The sequence below is a fragment of the Camellia sinensis genome, chromosome 7 (genome assembly GCF_055761805.1).
Source record: "Camellia sinensis isolate YWXY chromosome 7, ASM5576180v1, whole genome shotgun sequence".
Taxonomy (NCBI): domain Eukaryota; kingdom Viridiplantae; phylum Streptophyta; class Magnoliopsida; order Ericales; family Theaceae; genus Camellia; species Camellia sinensis.
Genome location: NC_138967.1, coordinates 87,446,476 through 87,465,770, shown reverse-complemented (window position 1 = coordinate 87,465,770; position 19,295 = coordinate 87,446,476). Strand labels below are relative to the sequence as shown.

Genomic DNA, 19,295 nt, shown 5'->3' with positions numbered 1-19,295 from the left:
TGTTGGTGTTGAGGCAAGGGCTGGGGCTGAGGCTAAGGCTGTGGAGTGTTGAAGGGGGCCAAGGAGGGTGCAAATTAGCGATTAAGTCTAGCATCAGCTGGAAGGATGAGAAAGGCATGGTTGTAGGCTGGGGATGGTTGGAGAGTAATTGCTGCCAGTGGCAAAGGGTGAGAAAAAAGTCAATCAAATACATGTAGCAATAGCTATTTTAGATGAACTTAAAATACACTTATGATTAACAAATCAAAGTTAGAACAAATATACATTTAGCATCCATTTAAGCATAAAAGAAGAAAATCTTAGAACAATCCATTAAAAAATTACGTCATACAGCCTGAAAAGAAAAAAAAATAAAAAGGTAAAGATTAAATAAAAATGATTTTATTAATATATTAAACCATTTCCAAATTATTCGTAAATACTCAGAGATTTCTAAATGTAAGGCATAACTTCTCTATTACCATTTCTCCAAAATTATATTATCATAAAATTAAGAAAGAAGTTTACCTACTAATGTGAATGGTGGCAAGCTCAAGTATTTAAGACAAGTAGGGATGGCAATTTGAAACCGGCTTGATGGGGGACCCGATCCCCGATCCCAACTTAAACGATTTTTCTTCAAAAAATACCCCCAACGGATGGGGATGGTATTTAAATATTAATCCCTGATCAATTTCAGGGCGGGGGCGGTGATAAATGCCCAAGCCCCGGCCTTGGCCCCACCCCGCCCCGCCCCGCCCTGGCCCATTTGTCCCCAACTTAATATATATATATATATATATATATAATATACTTTCTATATATTGTTTCTGTCTCTGTCTCTGTCTGTCTGTCTCTCTCTCTCTCTCTCTCTTTCATTTCATATCTGCAGACTCTCTCTTTTCCCTCTATTCTCTCTCTTGTTCTTTTCATCACCGTTTTTTATCTCTCTCTTTCTCCCTCCCACTCACTCAGAGTCTCTCTCTCACTCTCGCACCTCTCCTCCCCCTCAACGCCACCGTCTCTGTCGCCTCGCACCGCCATTCTCTTCCGTTGTTCGTTGCAGCCACCGTCGTCCACCTTCGTTATCCATCACCTTCGTCTATCACCGTCGTCCATCGCAACCATTGTCGTCTACCTTCGTCACAGTCACCATCACCGATCGCAGCCACCATCGTCCACCTTCATCATAGTCACCATCGCCGATCGCAGCCACCGTCGTCCACATTCTTCGTAGTCACCATCGCCGATCTCAAATTTGTTTGATGACACACAGATCTCAGATCTGTGTTGATTGATGATGCACACTCAGATCTGTGTTGATGTGCATGTATACATGTAGGTGTGTGTCTCTATTTGTCTATTTTTTTTTTATAGTTGATGCACAGAGTGTTGATGATGATTTTGTTGTTGAGAATTTTGTCTCCACTTCTTATTGATGATTTTTTTGATGATGTTCTTGATGATTTTGTTGATGTTAAAAGTTGTTGATGATGTTGAAACAGATTTGGGCGGGAAATTTTCGGGGTCGGGGAAACCTGATCCCCGTTAGGGGGCAGGGATGGGGACGGTGATAGGTTCCCCGTCGGGGATCGGGACCGGGGATGGGAAATTTTTACCGTCGGGGATTAGGGACGGAGAGTGTGATCCCCAGCCCCACCCCGCCCCGTTGCCATTCCTAAAGACAAGAGCTCTTGGAAGAAATAATGTCATCTTTACTGCTAAATCCAAGTAAACAATTCGGAGGTTGCAATAACGTTAAAATATCAAAACATGCATTAGAGTTTCTTCAATGTTGGGAAAATCAGAGACAAATGTGAATCAAAACAAAGATCCTCTGAAAACAAAGAAATCAAAAGACCCTAAGAACATTTGAAGAGCAGTACCAATTTATTCAAACACATAATTCTTCAGTTACCAAGAATTTGAGCTTTAAGTAGGTTCATAACAAAAGAATATACAAGAAAAGAGGTTATAATTTGCCCAAAATCTCTACTAAAACTATTACGACAATTGTGACCATGTTTAATTGTGAGTTAATTCAATATCTTATTTTGAGGTTCTTATTTCCAATGGTTATCAATAACGCAGTTGATTCAATTCCAATAGCAAATCAAATTATGTTGATCAAAATATATTAAAAATCTAAAGAGGCTTTTGTTTTTTGTTTTTTTTTGAAGGTTTGACAAAGAGAAAATGGCTTGATGCAACTAAGCTATATTCTAAATGTCCAAAATTAAGATTAAAAAAAAGAAAAGAAAAAAGAATGATATCATGAGAGAAGAAATTATGCCCAGATTTTTAAAAGCTGTAAAATTTCCTATAGAGATACAATGGGGGTGTTTGATGGGGCTTTTTTGAGCCAACTTATGGCTTCTGGCTTTTAAAAAATTATTTTGGACTGTTTGGCTAAACTTATTTCAAACAGATTCTGATTTTAATAACTTATTTTAAGTCAAAAAAGCTGATTATGAGAAGCTGCTAATCCCTTACTTTTAATTATCAGTTTCTGCTGTGGACATGTTAATTCACGGTTATATTCTTAAATTTTTTTTATTTTTTATTTTTTTTAAAAATAAAAAAAGATCCAAATGGACTATAAAATATTATTATTATTTTTTATGAGAAATGTAGACAAATAGTGAATAATAAAAAATAAAAGTTAATTGAAAAATCTACTTCATAGCTTATTTAAAAAATACTACTCAGCAACTTAAATCTATAATCCAACAGCTATACCAAACATATTAGCAGCTTCTGATTAAAGTCATAATGTATAATCTGTTAAGGTATAATCTATAATCTGTTTTAACAGCTACACCAAACAAAACCACATAGACCAGATTATGTTTAAAATTTGTCTAGAACTAAGATTTATAGAATCTCTTTTTTTTTTTTTTTTTTTTTTTTTGTGCACTTTTATTTTTATAGATTCTACTTAGAACTGTACACAGTACTGTCAAAATTGCCAAAACAACATTGGCCCGTTTGGTAGAGTTGTGAGAAAGTGATTATAACTTATACCCTAACAGCTCATACCTTATAACTGTGAATATAACATGATTTTTGACTTATAAATTAAGCTTCTCCTTCCCCATTCAAAGAATAAGTTAATTTTTTACTTACAAAAAGTTATAAGTTGTATTATTAAACTGAACCAAATACATCAAAATAATTTAAATTAAGTCAAAAACTAAAATAAATTAGAAGTAAACTCTACCAAATAAGGCCATTGCACTGCACCAAACCAAGCCGACCTGTGTCTTTGGTTTTTGGCGGACTGGTTGGTGGGTTGGGTGTCTAGAACATGCGAGTTAGTGCGAGTGGCGGTTGGAGAAATGCAACCCAACTAAGCTACCCGACCCGACCCGACCCATTCACTCTCTTATTTATTTATTTTTATTATATATGTGTATACACACAAACTGCAAATTAAACCCTAACGCCCCTCATCTCATCCTATTTAAGCGCCTCTTGCATCTCGCCACTTGTAGACGATGGCCACTGATCGACTCGCCTTTGCCGCCAATCGCCACCGATCGTCTCCCCTCTGGCACCGTTCACCTCGCCTCTCACATATCCGTGGTTGTACTCTTGCTAGTCGCCACCTTTGGCCTTTCTGGCGTTGCTTTTCCACTCGTCACTGCTGTTTTTTCCAGATTTGGTACATGGCTATCTCTATGCTCTCTCTTTGGTTTATGTTTTCTCTTCTCTCTCTCTCTGGTTTATGTTTTGCCTTTGCTCTCTCTTTGGTTTATGTTTTCTCCTCGCTCTCTCTCTAGTGTGCAATAGGGGTCTCTCCGACGATTGAAGCTCTCTCTTCTCCATCTTATGCTCAGTCTGGCTGCGAGCAACTTCAACTTCTCAGTTCTCACTGTCAGTCCGACGGTGAAGCTCCAGATTTCAGGTAACTACTCTCTTTTATAGTGTACTTTTCATATGGGTCTTGCTCTATTTCTGCTTTTTCTCCCCTGCTTTGACAGTTTTTTAACTATTTGTGTGATCTTGATTCTTGAGACGACATATGAACATAATATTTTAATGCTATTAAATTACTAAAAATTATCATTGATGGTCAAAAGAATAGATTTTTTTCATTTATGTTGCCTTCACCTGTTCCATGAAACCTTCTGATTAAAGGATCTATCTGTAGTGTTGTTGAATTGTAAAATAATAAAAATAGAAAACAAAATTGTGTTTAGAGAGAAACAAAATTGTAAAATACCGATTATTTTGTATTGACAAGAATTGTATTTAGATATTAGATTTGTGGAAAAAGAAAAGGAAATGTATAAAAGCAGTAATTTTTTTTTTTAATTTTCTTTTCTAAACAAGGATAAAAGCAGTATGAGTAAGGGTTTTTCCTTACTAGATCTGTTGAATATAATTATTTGCTTGAAGATATATGTAGTGATATATATAGAACATCAGAGAAACAATCTGCTTAACTTATTCCATTTTAACTATTTTACTTAAATTAATTTTTTTTACTCTTTGATTCAAGTTTTGTAATTTGAATTATGTTTTCTTTTTTATAAACCGCCAATCTGCCCGAACCACCAAGTCGAAACCGCCATTATTTGCCAACTGAATCGCTGGTTTTAATATGTCATCCAGTTGTATTTCAACCCTGAGAGCAAGGTTGATTTTAAGGGGTAAATTCGGATTATTTTAGCATATTATAATTTTTATTTTATTATTATTATTTGTTATCTAGTAATTAGAAGTTCAGTCCCCTTTTCGTAACAAAATTAACACATTAACACAAATAAATAAATAAATAAAGAAGAAAAAAAAATTGACAAAAAGAAGAGGAAGAAATTGAAAAAAAAAGAGAGAAGAAATTGGAAAGAGACCCACCCTGAGGGGGAAACCTCTGTTGAATGTTGGTTCAATCAAGTTAAATCTGACCTTCATAAACGTATAACAATCCACTACCGCTTCACATGTAACCTAACCTATAACTCACTAATGTTAGAACTCCTAATGACTAGATAATTAATAATAACCAGGGTAAACTACCAATAGGTCCTAATAGTTGGACTTAATTCCCATAAAGTCTTGGTAAAATTGTCGTTAAAAATAATTTTTTTGTGATAATAGTTAGTGATTTTTTTTTGTCATGATTTTTATAAATGGCCGCTAAAATTTACAATTAGTGACTTTTTTTATGACAAATTTTTCTCATAGGACCTATTAGACAATAAGTCTACTTATTAGGACTTACATGTAAGTACTCTTAATAACTAACAAAACAACAATTATAATATTCTAAATAAATACAAATGGATCAAATATATTATTTTTAAGTTTTTTAATTATGCACGGAACAAATAGTTTGAGACAAAGTGAATATTTATTCATGTATATTTGATTCAATTGGATTTTAAATTTAGTTTAATTTATTTACTTATATGTAGGTAAATTTGTAAGTACAATGTGAACTTCATTTAGGTTTATGGTTACGAGAATTTAAATGAGAAATGCTATGGTACCATATTCATGTGGATACATTCATAGAAACTACTATATTCATAGATAGAGCAAACCTGGATACTTCATGATCATGAGCCACCTATTACAAGGTCCTCTAGTCTAAACAAAACAAGAGTTAAGAAAAGACAACAAATATATGACAATCAGTAAGCATAACCTCTGTTTTAGCACCAGTTCTATGCATAAAATTTAACTCATGAACAACTTGTCGAGCTTCACTTTCAACAATAATTACTTGAACAAGTGGCAAATGCACGCTGCGTTTATCCATCAAGCAGATCCGATGGTAGCCACGTTTAATGTCGACAAATTGATTCACCATCATTTCAACTATCTGAATTGGGTTTTCTATGTTTTAAGCTCAATTCCGTCAACTATGCGTGAACTTCAGCACTCAAAGAAACATTTGTTTCTAAACATAAGTTCCGTCAATATGAAGTGTGATTACTACAGCTTTTAAAACAGAATTTAAGCTTTGATAGTTGAGAGACATTGAATGACACAGCGTGTTTTGTGGTTCCTTAAGAGCAACTAACCCTAGTTACTATTGCGAGTCATAAGCATCAATGAAAAAAAATAAAAAATAAAAATAAGAGATAAAATAATTTCCAAAAACTAAAGCCAAATAAAACGATCACACATCCTAGCAAACATAGTATATACCTAGCAAACTTAAGACATGACAGAGGAACGTGTACATAATAATGACCACCTATTACATCCATTAATTAGTTTCAAATAGTATAGCCATGTTAGTCTTGACTAATTGTCAGTAGTCCATGATTCAATCAGCTGAGCTAAATTTAAACTTTTCTTATCAACACAAATATTCACAAAAGGCAATAAGTTGCGGCAAGACATAAATAATCAAAATTTTCTTTATAAAACCATAACGATAATGATAACAATAACAAAACTTCAATAACACTTATAAAATATCATCCAACAAATCCTAGTGGACCTACCGAGCCTATAGAGAGCAACTAAGCTAAATTTAAACTCTTCTTATCAGCACAAATATTCACGAAAGGCAATAAGTTGTTGCAACACATAAACAATCAAAATTTTCCTTTATAAAATCATAACGATAATGATAACAGTTACAAAACTTCAATAGCACTCATAAAATATCATCCAACAAGTCCTAATGACCTACCAAGCCTATAGAGAGCAACTGGGGCAACATAGATTCAGCCATAAAACATTAAAATAACATAGAAACAACTCTACCAAGGCTTAAATGAACTTCAAAATCACATAATCATAGAAATTACTACTGGAAAAACAAAATCAAATCTTTCTTGAAAGTGAAAGGAACTGTATGAAGCCGGATTTTCAGTTCTTTCTTCAAATCAATTACTAAATTCAATTAGACATTTTTGCAAGCACTTGGAGCACATCTTACAACCCAGAATTCAAACCAACAATTACTATTATTTGTTGCCAAAATCAAGGTAAAAAAGAAGCAGAAATGCAATAATACAAGGTATATTTTTTTTAAAGATGTTGTGTGAGTCACAAAATTGCTTAATCAAACTAAAATGTCAGTGACATTTAAATTAACAGTTACCCTGCAATTGTAAAGCAAGTCTCACACCCCCATAAAAAATTTAACCGAGAATAAAAAGAAATTCAGAAACTAGATTATACATATGCAATCCAAACATTAGGAGAAAAATATATGCAATAAACTCAACCACATTATAATACTCACTACATTAACATAACAAATATCAGAAAAGAAACGGAGAAAAGTTCTAATCAAATCAGTTTGAGAAAGTTATATTTTGTTAATGTCAATACCCAGATCTATCATTCATCTTCCAAGTTCTATCTTTATCAGATTTTCACATTCTCTACCAAAACTTAAAGTTGAACACCTTTTTTCCTTAACCGCTGTCTTATTCTCCCTGACATCCTTCTTTATTGTCTCTAACTTGTTCCCCATCACTTCCATCCCACTTTTCATCTCCGTCTTTATGCTTTTTATGTTACCTATAAGATTAGTGAGAGCAATTTGCAACTCTTTCGACTGAGACTTGGCTCGTTGCTCAACATACTCCATGTATGATGCGAAGGAAATAATTGTGAATATAGATGCAACAAGATGGAGTCGGTCAGCCTTGCTAGAAGCAGTTTTCTTTCTGTCAAAGCCAATGACATATATGGGGTTGACCCATTTCTTTCGGACAATCAACGACTTACCAACTAATGCTAATAGTTTCAATAGTGTAGCTGAAAAAAAGAAAAAAAAAAAAAAAAAGATGAAATCACTACCTCTCCTAAGGATTTGCCAATTAAAATTAAATGCCAAAACTATTCAAGCCTAAATAGCCAAATTTGCAGAAAGCAAAGTTCCTAACCTCTGAATGTATGCAACATTGACAGATTATAAGATAACATGTTCAACATGCTCTATCTTGATCAGTTGATAGATTCTACCCTTTGTCATGTCTCATGTTTGCTAGTATACACAAAAGTTTATGCTGCTATCAACTGATCAAGGTAAAGCATGCTGAACATGTTATCTTATAATCTGTCAATGTTGCATACATGCAGAGGTTAGGAGTTTTGCTTTCTGTAGATTTGGCTGTTTAGGTTGAATAGTTTTGGCATTTAATTTGAATTGGTAAATCCTTAGAAGAGGTAGTGATTTCATCTCTTTTTTTTTTTTTTTTTCCAGCTACACTGTTGAAACTATTAGCATTAGCTGGTAAGTCGTTGATTGTCCAAAAGAAGTGGGTCAACCCTATATATGTCGTTGGCTTTGAAGGAAAAAAAAGTGGTTCTAGCATGGCTGACCTACTCCATCTTGTTTCCTCTATAATCACAATTATTTCCTTCACATCATACATGGGGTCTGTTGAGCAGTGAGCCAAGCCTCAGTCGGAGGAGTTGCAAACTGCTCTCACTAATCTTACAGCTAGCATGAAAAGCATGAAGATGGAGATGAAAAGTGGGATGGAAGTGCTGGGGAACAAGTTGGAGACGATAAAGAAGGATGTCAGGGAGAATACGATAGCGGTTAAGGAGAAAAAGGTGTTTTAGCTTTAAGTTTTGGTAGAGAATGTGGAAATCTGATAAAGATAGAACTTGGAAGATGAAGGATAGATTTGGGTGTTGGCATTAACAAAATTTGACTTTCTCAAATTGATTTTGATTAGGAACTTATCTTCGTTTCTTTTCTAATATTTGTTATGTTAATGTAGTGGGTATTATGAGGTAGTTGAGTTTATTGCATATGTATAATCTAGTTTTTAAATTTCATTTTATTCTCGATTAAATTTTTTCTAGGGTGGGGTATGAAGCCGGATTTTCAGGTCTTTCTTCAAACCAATTGCTAAATTCAATTAGACATTTTTGCAAGCACTTGGACTACATCTTACAACCCAGAATTCAAACCAACAATTACTATTATTTGTTGCCAAAATCAAGGTAAAAAAGAAGCAGAAATGCAATAATACAAGGTACATTTTTTTTAAAGATGTTGTGTGAGTCACAAAATTGCTTAATCAAACTAAAATGTCAGTGACATTTAAATTAACAGTTACCCTGCAACTGTAAAGCAAGTCTCACACCCCCATAAAAAATTTAACCGAGAATAAAAAGAAATTCAGAAACTAGATTATACATATGCAATCCAAACATTAAGAGAAAAGTATATGCAATAAACTCAACTACATTATAATACTCACTACATTAACATAACAAATATCAGAAAAGAAACGGAGAAAAGTTCTAATCAAATCAGTTTGAGAAAGTTATATTTTGTTAATGTCAACACCCAGATCTATCATTCATCTTCCAAAGTTCTATCTTTATCGGATTTTCACATGCTCTACCAAAACTTAATGCTGAACACCTTTTTCTCCTTAACCGCTGTCTTATTTTCCCTGACATCCTTCTTTATTGTCTCTAACTTGTCCCCATCACTTCCATCCCACTTTTCATCTCCGTCTTCATGCTTTTTATCTTACCTATAAGATTAGTGAGAGCAGTTTGCAACTCTTTCGACTGAGACTTGGCTCGTTGCTCAACATACCCCATGTATGATGCGAAGGAAATAATTGTGAATATAGATGCAACAAGATGGAGTCGGTCAGCCATGCTAGAAGCAGTTTTCTTTCTGTCAAAGCCAATGACGTATATGGGGTTGACCCATTTCTTTTGGACAATCAACGACTTACCAACTAATGCTAATAGTTTCAATAGTGTAGCTGAAAAAAAGAAAAAAAAAAAAATCACTACCTCTCCCAAGGATTTGCCAATTAAAATTAAATGCCAAAACTATTCAAGCCTAAATAGCCAAATTTGCGAAAAGCAAAGTTCCTAACCTCTGAATGTATGCAACATTGACAGATTATAAGATAGCATGTTCAACATGCTCTATCTTGATCAGTTGATAGATTCTACCCTTTGTCATGTCTTATGTTTGCTAGTATACACAAAAGTTTATGCTGCTATCAACTGATCAAGGTAGCGCATGCTGAACATGTTATCTTATAATCTGTCAATGTTGCATACATGCAGAGGTTAGGAGCTTTGCTTTCTGCAGATTTGGCTGTTTAGGTTGAATAGTTTTGGCATTTAATTTGAATTGGTAAATCCTTAGGAGAGGTAGTGATTTCATCTTTTTTTTTTTTTTTTTTTTTTCTTCAGCTACACTATTGTAACTATTAGCATTAGCTGGTAAGTCGTTGATTGTCCAAAAGAAGTGGGTCAACCCTATATATGTCGTTGGCTTTGAAGGAAAGAAAAGTGGTTCTAGCATGGCTGACCTGCTCCATCTTGTTTCCTCTATAATCACAATTATTTCCTTCGCATCATACATGGGGTCTGTTGAGCAGTGAGCCAAGCCTCAGTCGGAGGAGTTGCAAACTGCTCTCACTAATCTTACAGCTAGCATAAAAAGCATGAAGATGGAGATGAAAAGTGGGATGGAAGTGCTGGGGAACAACTTGGAGACAATAAAGAAGGATGTCAGGGAGAATACGATAGCGGTTAAGGAGAAAAAGGTGTTTTAGCTTTAAGTTTTGGTAGAGAATGTGGAAATCTGATAAAGATAGAACTTGGAAGATGAAGGATAGATTTGGGTGTTGGCATTAACAAAATTTGACTTTCTCAAATTGATTTTGATTAGGAACTTATCTTCGTTTCTTTTCTAATATTTGTTATGTTAATGTAGTGGGTATTATGAGGTAGTTGAGTTTATTTCATATGTATGATCTAATTTTTGAATGTCATTTTATTCTCGATTAAATTTTTTCTAGGGTGGGGTACTTGTTTTATAGTTGTAGGGTAACTGTTAATTATGTCACTGACGCTTTAGTTTGATTAAGCAATTTTGTGACACTCACAACATCTTTAAAAAAATGGTAGTTTGTATTATTGCATCTTTGCTTCTTTTTTACCTTGGTTTTGGCAACAAATAATAGTAATTATGGGTTTGAAATCTGGATTGTGAGATGTACTTCAAGTGCTTGCAAAAATATCTGATTGAATTTAGTAATTGGTTTGAAGAAAGAATTGAAAATCCGGCTTCATACAGTTCCATTCACTTTGAAGAAAGATTTGATTTTGTTTTTCTAGTTGTAATTTTTGAGATTATGTGATTTTGAAGTTCATTTAAGCCTTGATAGAGTTGTTTCTGTGTTATTTTAATGTTTTGTCGCTAAATCTATGTTGCCCCAGGTGCTCTCTATGGGCTTGGTAGGTTCATTACTTGGATATGTTGGATTATATTTTGTAAGTGCTATTGAAGTTTTGTTACTGTTATCATTATCGTTAAGGTTTTATAAAGGAAAGTTTTGATTGTTTATGTGCTACGGCAACTTATGGCCTGTTGTGAATATTTGTGTTGATAAGCAGAGTTTAAATTTAGCTCAGCTGATTGAATCTTGGATTACTGAAACAATTAGTCAAGATTAACATGGCTATACAATTTGAAACTAATTAATGGATGTAATAGGTGGTCATTATTATGTACACGTTCATTTGTCATCTTATGTTTGCTAAGTATATACTATGTTTGCTTTAGTTTTTGAAAATTATTTTCTGTTATTTTTATTTTTTTTTCATTGATGCTTGTGACTTGCAATAGTGACTAGGGTTATTTGCTCTTAAGGAACCACAAAACACACCGAGTCATTTAATGCGTCTCAACTATCAAAGCTTAAATTCTGTTTTAAAAGTTGTAGTAATCAGACTTTATATTTCCGGAACTTATGTTTAGAAACAAATGTTTCTTTGAGTGCTGAAGTTCATGCATAGTTGACGAAATTGAACTTAAAACATAGGAAACCCAATACAGATAGTTGAAATGATGATGAATCAATTTGTCGACATTAAATGTGGCTACCATTAGATCTGCTTAATGGATAAACGTGGCATTTTTGCCACTTGTTTAGGTAATTATTGTTGAAAGTGAAGCTCGATCAATTGTTCATGAGTTAAATTTTATGCGTAGAACTAGTGTTGAAATAGAGGTTATGCTAGGTGATTGTCATATATTTGTTGTCTTTTCTTAACTCTTGTTTTGTTTAGACTAGAGGACCTTGTGTGGCTCATGATCATGAAGTAACTAGGTTTGCTCTATCTATGAATGTAGTAGTTTCTATGAATGTATCCACATTGATCTTTGGCTGGTTTGACCTTCATCTAGTTTTTCAGTAAAATTGTCTTTAGTAGACCAAGAAAAGGGTGAGATGCTCTAGCACTTTCCTTCCTTTATCGACGTCTATATGTATCTTTGTGTATATTTGTTTCATTAATAAAAGTTTTTTTTGTTGATAAATTTTTTTTAAAAAAAAACAAGGTAAATTTTGGACTAATTAGTTAAATTACAAAATTGATAAAATTTTGTGAATCTCTCATCATATTGAAGTTTTGACATTGCTTTAACTTTGGGGGTTCAATGATTGGATCAGGTAATTATTTTAAGTTGGGGATAGATTAAGTGTTTGCTACAAAACTTTGATGTTATATGTATCCTGGTAAAATGTCAATGCCATGATTTTCATTCTATTATTTATTTATTTTTGTTGTTCACAATTTGTTTCTACAATGTGATGAATGTCTTCTAGGCCTTGCCTTTACTTTTAGCTTTAAATTTGTCATACTCTACCTAAATATAGGATTTATATTTATTTGTTTTATTTAAGTAAAGTGTTTTCTAGTTTGAAACCATATGAAGAGTAGTCGTGGAATGTTGGTAACAGAATATAACTGATTATACTTTAGAAAATTGAGTCTCTTTAATCTTTCATCATTAGTAGCTATTGTTTGTTTAATGAATAATTTGCTCCCTAAAATAATGGATAAAGGAAAATAGTAATAAGATTTTTTTTCCCGGTCTTAGAACATTGGGAGGCATTATACCATATGATTGTTTATAATTTTTATTGAACAATTTATTAGTGTTGGCCAATCCATCCGATCAATTGCACAATTGATTGGTGGTGGACAAACCTTCCAATCGATTGGTGAATGGATTAGTGTTGGTCAAGCCATCCAATGAATTGGGCAATCGAATGGAGTGGCTAATTCTTCCAATCAATTAGTTAATCAATGATTTTGCAAAATTTTAGATGTGCAATTGATTAGTTAATTAATTTTGCTGATTGTAGAAAAGTGATTTAGGGTCTTTACAGTGTCGGTGGCTGCCAATATTATGATAGGATACATGGCATTAGAACCCATGCATCATCTCCAATTCATGTATCATTACTTAACTGAGGCATATATTATGCCTTTTAAGCGGATTTTTATGAAAATTATTAATTGCAATTTACTAATTACCCAAGTGTTAATGTTGTTTAATGAAAATTTGTCTTAAATGTAATAATCCTTAATTGTTAAATATAAACTATTAAAAAAAACATAGTAATTGTTATTTTAAAAAGATAATTATTGAATTTAAAAAAATAATTCATTATTTAAATTAGTGTTATTTATCAAATATTAATATAATTTGTGTTAGTTTGAGAATTTCGGTTGTTCATCATATGCTATTAGTTTGAGAATTTGTGTTACTTATGCATTTTTGTGAGATCACTTATGCGAGTTTGTGAAAACTTACTTTATTTTGTGTTTTTCAGAACTTTTATGAAATGACTTATGGGAAATTTGTGCTAAGTTACGCATTTTTGTGAGATCATTTACGTGAGTTTGTGAAAACTTATTTAATTTTGTGTTGGTCTAAATTTTGTCAAATGACTTACTCGAATTTGTGTTACCTACGCATTTTTGTGAGATAATGTACGTGAGTTTATGAAAACTTACTTGATTTTGTGGTGTTCAAAACTGTTATGAGATGACTTACAAAAAATTTGTGTTTACTACAAAATTTTGCCTCAAAAATTTCTTCCCAAAATTTCAAATGAAATGTCCAAAATTTTACCTAAATTAAAATTCCCTCCTTAATTTTTTAACAAAACAAAACCGTAGTCATCTCACTCTCACATCTCTCTTTCTCTGTCTATGTAACTCCTTCCTCTCAAACTGGTCCCTCTCCATTCCTATCAATCAAGAGAGAGAGGGAGTCCTTTGGTGGAGCGGCAGTTTGAAGATTGTTTGGTGGATTGTGATTTCAAATGGTAGTTTCTAGGCAATTTTCCAGCGATTTCTTCATCCCATTCTATCTACACCCACACACTACCACTGTACCGCTTCGTTTGGAAATTTCCTTGGAATCCATAGTTGCTGCTGCCGATTTCTACACCCACCCGTCTCAATCTCTACCCAGCACAGGTTAATCCGATTTCTCTCTATCTCCCTATCCTTTTCCTAATTTCTAGACCCTAGCTATGTTTATGTTTTCTACAATAAAAAAGTCTGTATTTTGGTGCTATTGTTTCCAACCCTATAATCTCTGGTTCTCTCTATTGATATTTGTAAATCTATTTATATGATTGTCCATTTTTGAAGTTCTAATTTTTATGTTTTTGTTATTGTTTGTAGGCCTTAGTTATTTAATGCAGAGGACCATGTTATTCTTCCTAATGGCCAGAAGGTTAGTTATTTCTGTAGTCCTATCACGAAAGTTTGATTGTTGTATGCTTGTTTAATTGAATAATATTAAAATTATGTTTTTTGTAAATATGAGGATTGTAATCCTAACAGCGTCGGGAACAATCAGGATATTGAAACCTTAAATGAGTTCTTTTCTTTCTTGTGCTTTAATTGAAAATTGTAAGAATGTCATCTACATAAATGAATTAATTGAAATAATCTTGTGGAAAAAATTGCAATGCTTGTGAGGAGTAGATTTCATTTTCTGACCCAAAACTTTTTGATTACGTAGACTGTTCAACGGATGTGGTTGCTAAACTATTTACGAATGATTCTTATTTTTGATTTTGTAATTGAGTTTGATACCTATTATGGATCTATAATATAATATTGGAAAATCTAATATTTAAAGATAAAACTAATACCAATATTGTTGAATCAATATGATGTGTGTTTGACAAAGAGTAATACAAGTTAAATAGAGAGATCTAATATTTAAAGATAAAACTAATACAAATATTGTTGAATCAATATGATGTGTGTTTGACAAAGAGTAATACACGTTAAATAGAGAGAAAATTAGCCCTTCTCAAAAGAAGGAATTTGTTAAGGAAAAAATAAAGCATTTTATTTCAAAGGATGGAATAGTTGAATGTGTTGTGGTTTTTGTATTATGAATCCAATTAATGAAATATAATTTTCATGAAATGTTCATTTTTCTTTATTTTATTATTATTATTTTTATCCATATTTTGTATTATCAAGTCTAATTGCAGTTTACAATGTTTAAAAGAAAGCATGTTGCTCGCATTATGTAAACAGTGAGCACTAACAAGATGAGTGTCTACATTAAGACATGTAGCAGAGGTGATCCAGTTAATATCTTATATTTTTTCTATGTACTTTATATTTAATAAGAAATGATATTGATCTGCACAGATACTTCATACTTCTAGTGGACATCAATGAGTTAGGGAATCTGTCGGTGATGACACCCATGACAATGAGTTGTTGGTTTCTTGGCTTCTCCCTCTGGCCAGTGAGCAATTTATATAATGTAATATATTAATCAATTGGATTAATGTTTTTGTATTTGCCTTGATATATTCAAGCTTATTGTTATGGATCTTTTCCTAATGACACTGCTTTGTTGGAATGCTAAATTTCCCTAATGACACTACCATATGTGCATTTCATGTGCTTCATACAAAGTTTCATTAGAAAAACTGTGAAAAAGAATTGTGCAAGTACTCTTGTCAATACTTTCCATCACTTGAACCATCAACACTCCACCCTCCCTCAATTAAATTAACCATGTTTGTTAAACTTATCACAAAGCAACACCATGGCTAACTCAATTAAAGACGAGTAGAGAATCTTGATTGCTTTATAGATTTTATGTACATATAACTTGAAAAATGTATGTCTATTAACTTTCTTAATACATATGTATGTATTGTGGCGGACTGAAGGGGTGGCGAAGGGAGGTCAAGGCCCCTCCCAAGCTTCAAAATTTGTTTAAAAACTTACACATGACACTTAAATTTGGGTGAATTGGCCCCCCCAAAGAAGCAAACAGCAGTCAATTGTCTCAGTTAAGATTCTAATATCTTTTTGTATAGTTGGTTATACGCATCCTTGATTTGGATATGGCTTTTTGGAGATGGATGGTTAAACGTTGTTTTTGGAGGAAGAGACTTGTCAATGTATATGTTTAGGCTTTTGTGAAATACTTTTGATGTTGATAGAGGTTGTATCTATAGTAAGGAACTTTATATTTAGCTTGAAGAATTATGAATATTTAACTGTGGAGATTTAAACAATATGGATTTCATTGATTTTGTGTCTTTGTTCAACTTCACTTGGCCCTTGTGAAATTAGATGCTTTTGAATTATTTTATTATTTTGCTGATATGACTTTTTTATTTGGTTATGTAAGGTGCTTTAATGGCAGTTCCTCACTTATAGTTTTCATGTTTTGAAAGACTTGTGTTGCTTATGTTCTTTCCCACATGTTCTTTCATATTGGCTGACTCTTTTCACATGGTAAGAATCTCTTTATTCTTGTTTTTAGTTTTAAATTTATTTCATTGCTACTTTAATAGTTAATGGAAATTGATATTTTATATCGTTGCTTCTTTTTTTCGAACTTGCAGATTTGGATGCTTGTCACTTCAAGTTCACACTAAAAAAATTATATCTATGTTCCTTTCATTATGAATACTTTGGTATGGCCAGTCAGCATGTTGATGAGAAGCACTGAATGTGGTAAAAAGGTCCATTTTCTAACAAGAACAAAAAAAATGTGTCTAGTTTCTAATGACAGCATTTATCCTATCTCAAAAATCTTTGATATTTGGTACGCGACACGATAACAATATCCTTACCTTCCTAATGTTGACCTTCATAATGAGGCATATACTTTTGATGATTTATATGGGGATAAGGCCATTTCATGTTCCTATAATAAGGAGAAATTTGATGGAAGTGAAGGTTCTGGCGATGATTTAAGGCCAACAAATGGACATGGATGATTAACCCCTTCACCAAAACTGACCAGGGACCATTTTTTTTTTTTTTTTTAGATGTGATGTAATTTGGATGGCTTCGTTATGGATGATGTAATGTGGATGTAAATTTGATTTTGGTAATCCATGTATGTGTAGATTATTGATGTGTAAGGTTGTAAATTTGATTTTGGATGCCAATCTATTTGGCACAAAATGCATCCATATTGCAAGAGTACGGAGCAATTGATTGCACGATTGATTGTGTACCATTGCCAGCCGACAATACAAATTTACTCCAATTGATTGTGAGATTGTAACATGCTTAGTGCCTAATAGATTCACTATGAATCGATTGTAAACAATATTTAAGCAAATTATATAAGGATGCCAAACCTTTTTTTTTTTTTTTGTCATTGCCATGGGCTCCAAAATGGATTGGCCAATTGAGTGGTGTTCACTTTCTCGTAAGAATTGATTGACTAATAGGTTCCCAATCAATTTACCAATCGATTGGAAATTGGAAAGTGCATTGCCTTGATAGAAATCAATTGGCCAATCCATCGACTATAATCCAAATAAAAGCTAAAAATTAAAATCTTGAGTGTTTAGTCAGGCCATAGGTTTCCAAATTAGAAATGAATATAATAACAAGGTTTGAAGTTAACAAATTGTATCATTCACAATCTCCTCATAAATTACTATTCAATACATTAAACATAAGCAAAATACATCATATTTCAAACATCAAGTAACTTATCCTTATTGACAATTTTCAAAAATTTAGAAGAAAAAAAAAAAAAAGGGCAATTTGCTACCATATTTCAAACAATAAACAACTTGGTGAGGTCATATTTACTAAGAATTTTTGTATACACGAAACATATCATATTAAACTCTCAAAAATAAGCAAAAAGTGTTCATAAATATATTGGGACAACCACAAAACTCATAACATATTCAACAATCAGTTTAGTCTAAGCATAGAAAACAATGAAAAGGCCAAGGTCAAGGCTCCTTAGAAATTCATCTTCGTTTTCAACATCTTTTGTTCCCGACTCTTCTTTATCTCCCTTATCATCATCATCATCTTCATCTCTTCCCAACTCTTCTTCGTGTTCCTTATCCTCACCTTGTCCTCCATCCTCATGAGAGGTATCTACATTTTTTTTGTCAATTCATTCAATGTCACTTACATAGATTTTAGTTCCTCGTACATCTAGACCTACCTTTTGTCCATACAAGCTTGGGTGTTTTCCAATCGCTTCACCACATCCAGGACCTTACCAATCCGAATGGCTATACCTGCTAAGGAGGACAAAATAAAAGTCATGGGTAAGTACAGATTTAAAATTGAATGCATGTTGATTTTTTGTTTTTTTTCCAAATTGTGACGGTGGGTTTTGCACAATTGGTATTTGTAATCTTCGCTACTGTAGGTTTAGTGTAGATTCATAGTCATCCAGAGATTGTGCAAATTTGAACAGTGGTAAACACAACCACCCCACACCCTACTACATCAAAGAATAAAACAAGCAGGCCCTCAGAAAACCTAGATGTTGCCCAAACCTCTGCCACTCTCACAATACCTAATCTAACTCAACTCAGAGACCAAGTCCTGTACAGAATAATTGTGTATACTAACTAAGTAAGACATGCTTTGAGGCTAAAAAGAAGTCCTATTCTATCTCACCTATGCCTCAAGTAAATGAATAAGCTAATAGCAAGCGTGCGTTGTAGCAGTTTTAGATTGAAAGCTAGTTTTTTCCAACTTCAAAGCAAAAGAGGAAGTTTTGACTAATTAATCAATAATTTTTTTTTTCAATAAGGGAAAGAAAGAAATTTAAACATAAATAATTAATAAGACAATGATACACCTCCTCCTTCAAAATAAAAGAAGACCCTAATCCAAATCAATGCTACAAAGAAGCCTCAATTACCACAAAGAAGACTTACGGATTTGCACATCACAATCAAGAGTTTATAGCAAATAACAAAAACCAGTTGCTCAAATATCAAACGACATATCCAACAAAAATATATGAGAAAGATGTTATGTATTTTCTCTTAACCAAAAACCTCTTCTTCTTCTTCTTCTTCTTCTTCTTCTTTTTTGGCGTGTAAGTGTGCAATTGCACAATATTTAATTGTTTTCCCTTTAATCCATAAGGCACCCTCATAAACCAATCTAGGCACTATCTAACATAATACAAAGGGAATAGCAAAACCTATAAGAAGACTCAAAGGGAGGGAAAGCTCAGAAAAAATTGCCATGTTTTCCTGCTAAGTCTACCATTTTTAAAA

General features: G+C 33.0%; 1 protein-coding gene across 24 annotated transcripts; it reads left to right on the top strand.

Moving 5' to 3' along the window:
* Positions 1–3,397: 3,397 nt before the first annotated feature.
* LOC114286274 (uncharacterized) lies at positions 3,398–17,158 on the top strand. 24 transcript variants are annotated; one of them, XR_014335596.1, is made up of 8 exons: positions 3,398–3,643; positions 3,762–3,886; positions 14,004–14,223; positions 14,434–14,485; positions 15,261–15,351; positions 15,424–15,541; positions 16,424–16,530; positions 16,641–17,158. XR_014335596.1 is itself a non-coding variant. In XM_082878531.1 (7 exons), exons 3-6 carry the CDS (start codon positions 14,067–14,069, stop codon positions 16,430–16,432), a joined length of 318 nt encoding a protein of 105 aa, XP_082734657.1. In that variant the 5' UTR covers positions 3,398–3,643; positions 3,762–3,886; positions 14,004–14,066; the 3' UTR covers positions 16,433–16,530; positions 16,641–17,158. The 24 variants fall into 24 exon arrangements, 16 of the variants coding, with proteins under 16 accessions (XP_082734657.1, XP_082734654.1, XP_082734655.1 ...); XR_003637486.2 differs by lacking the exon at positions 14,004–14,223 and having other exon boundaries at positions 15,424–15,523; XR_003637481.2 differs by lacking the exon at positions 14,004–14,223.
* Positions 17,159–19,295: the final 2,137 nt, after the last annotated feature.

Coding starts and splice junctions, on each gene's coding strand:
- LOC114286274 (XM_082878523.1), top strand. CDS start 14,067: ATGGTAGTTTCTAGGCAATTTTCCAGCGATTTCTTCATCCCATTCTAT. Junction 14,224..14,433: donor TCAATCTCTACCCAGCACAG/GTTAATCCGATT, acceptor TATTGTTTGTAG/GCCTTAGTTATTTAATGCAG. Junction 15,542..15,956: donor CAGTGAGCAATTTATATAAT/GTAATATATTAA, acceptor GGCGGACTGAAG/GGGTGGCGAAGGGAGGTCAA.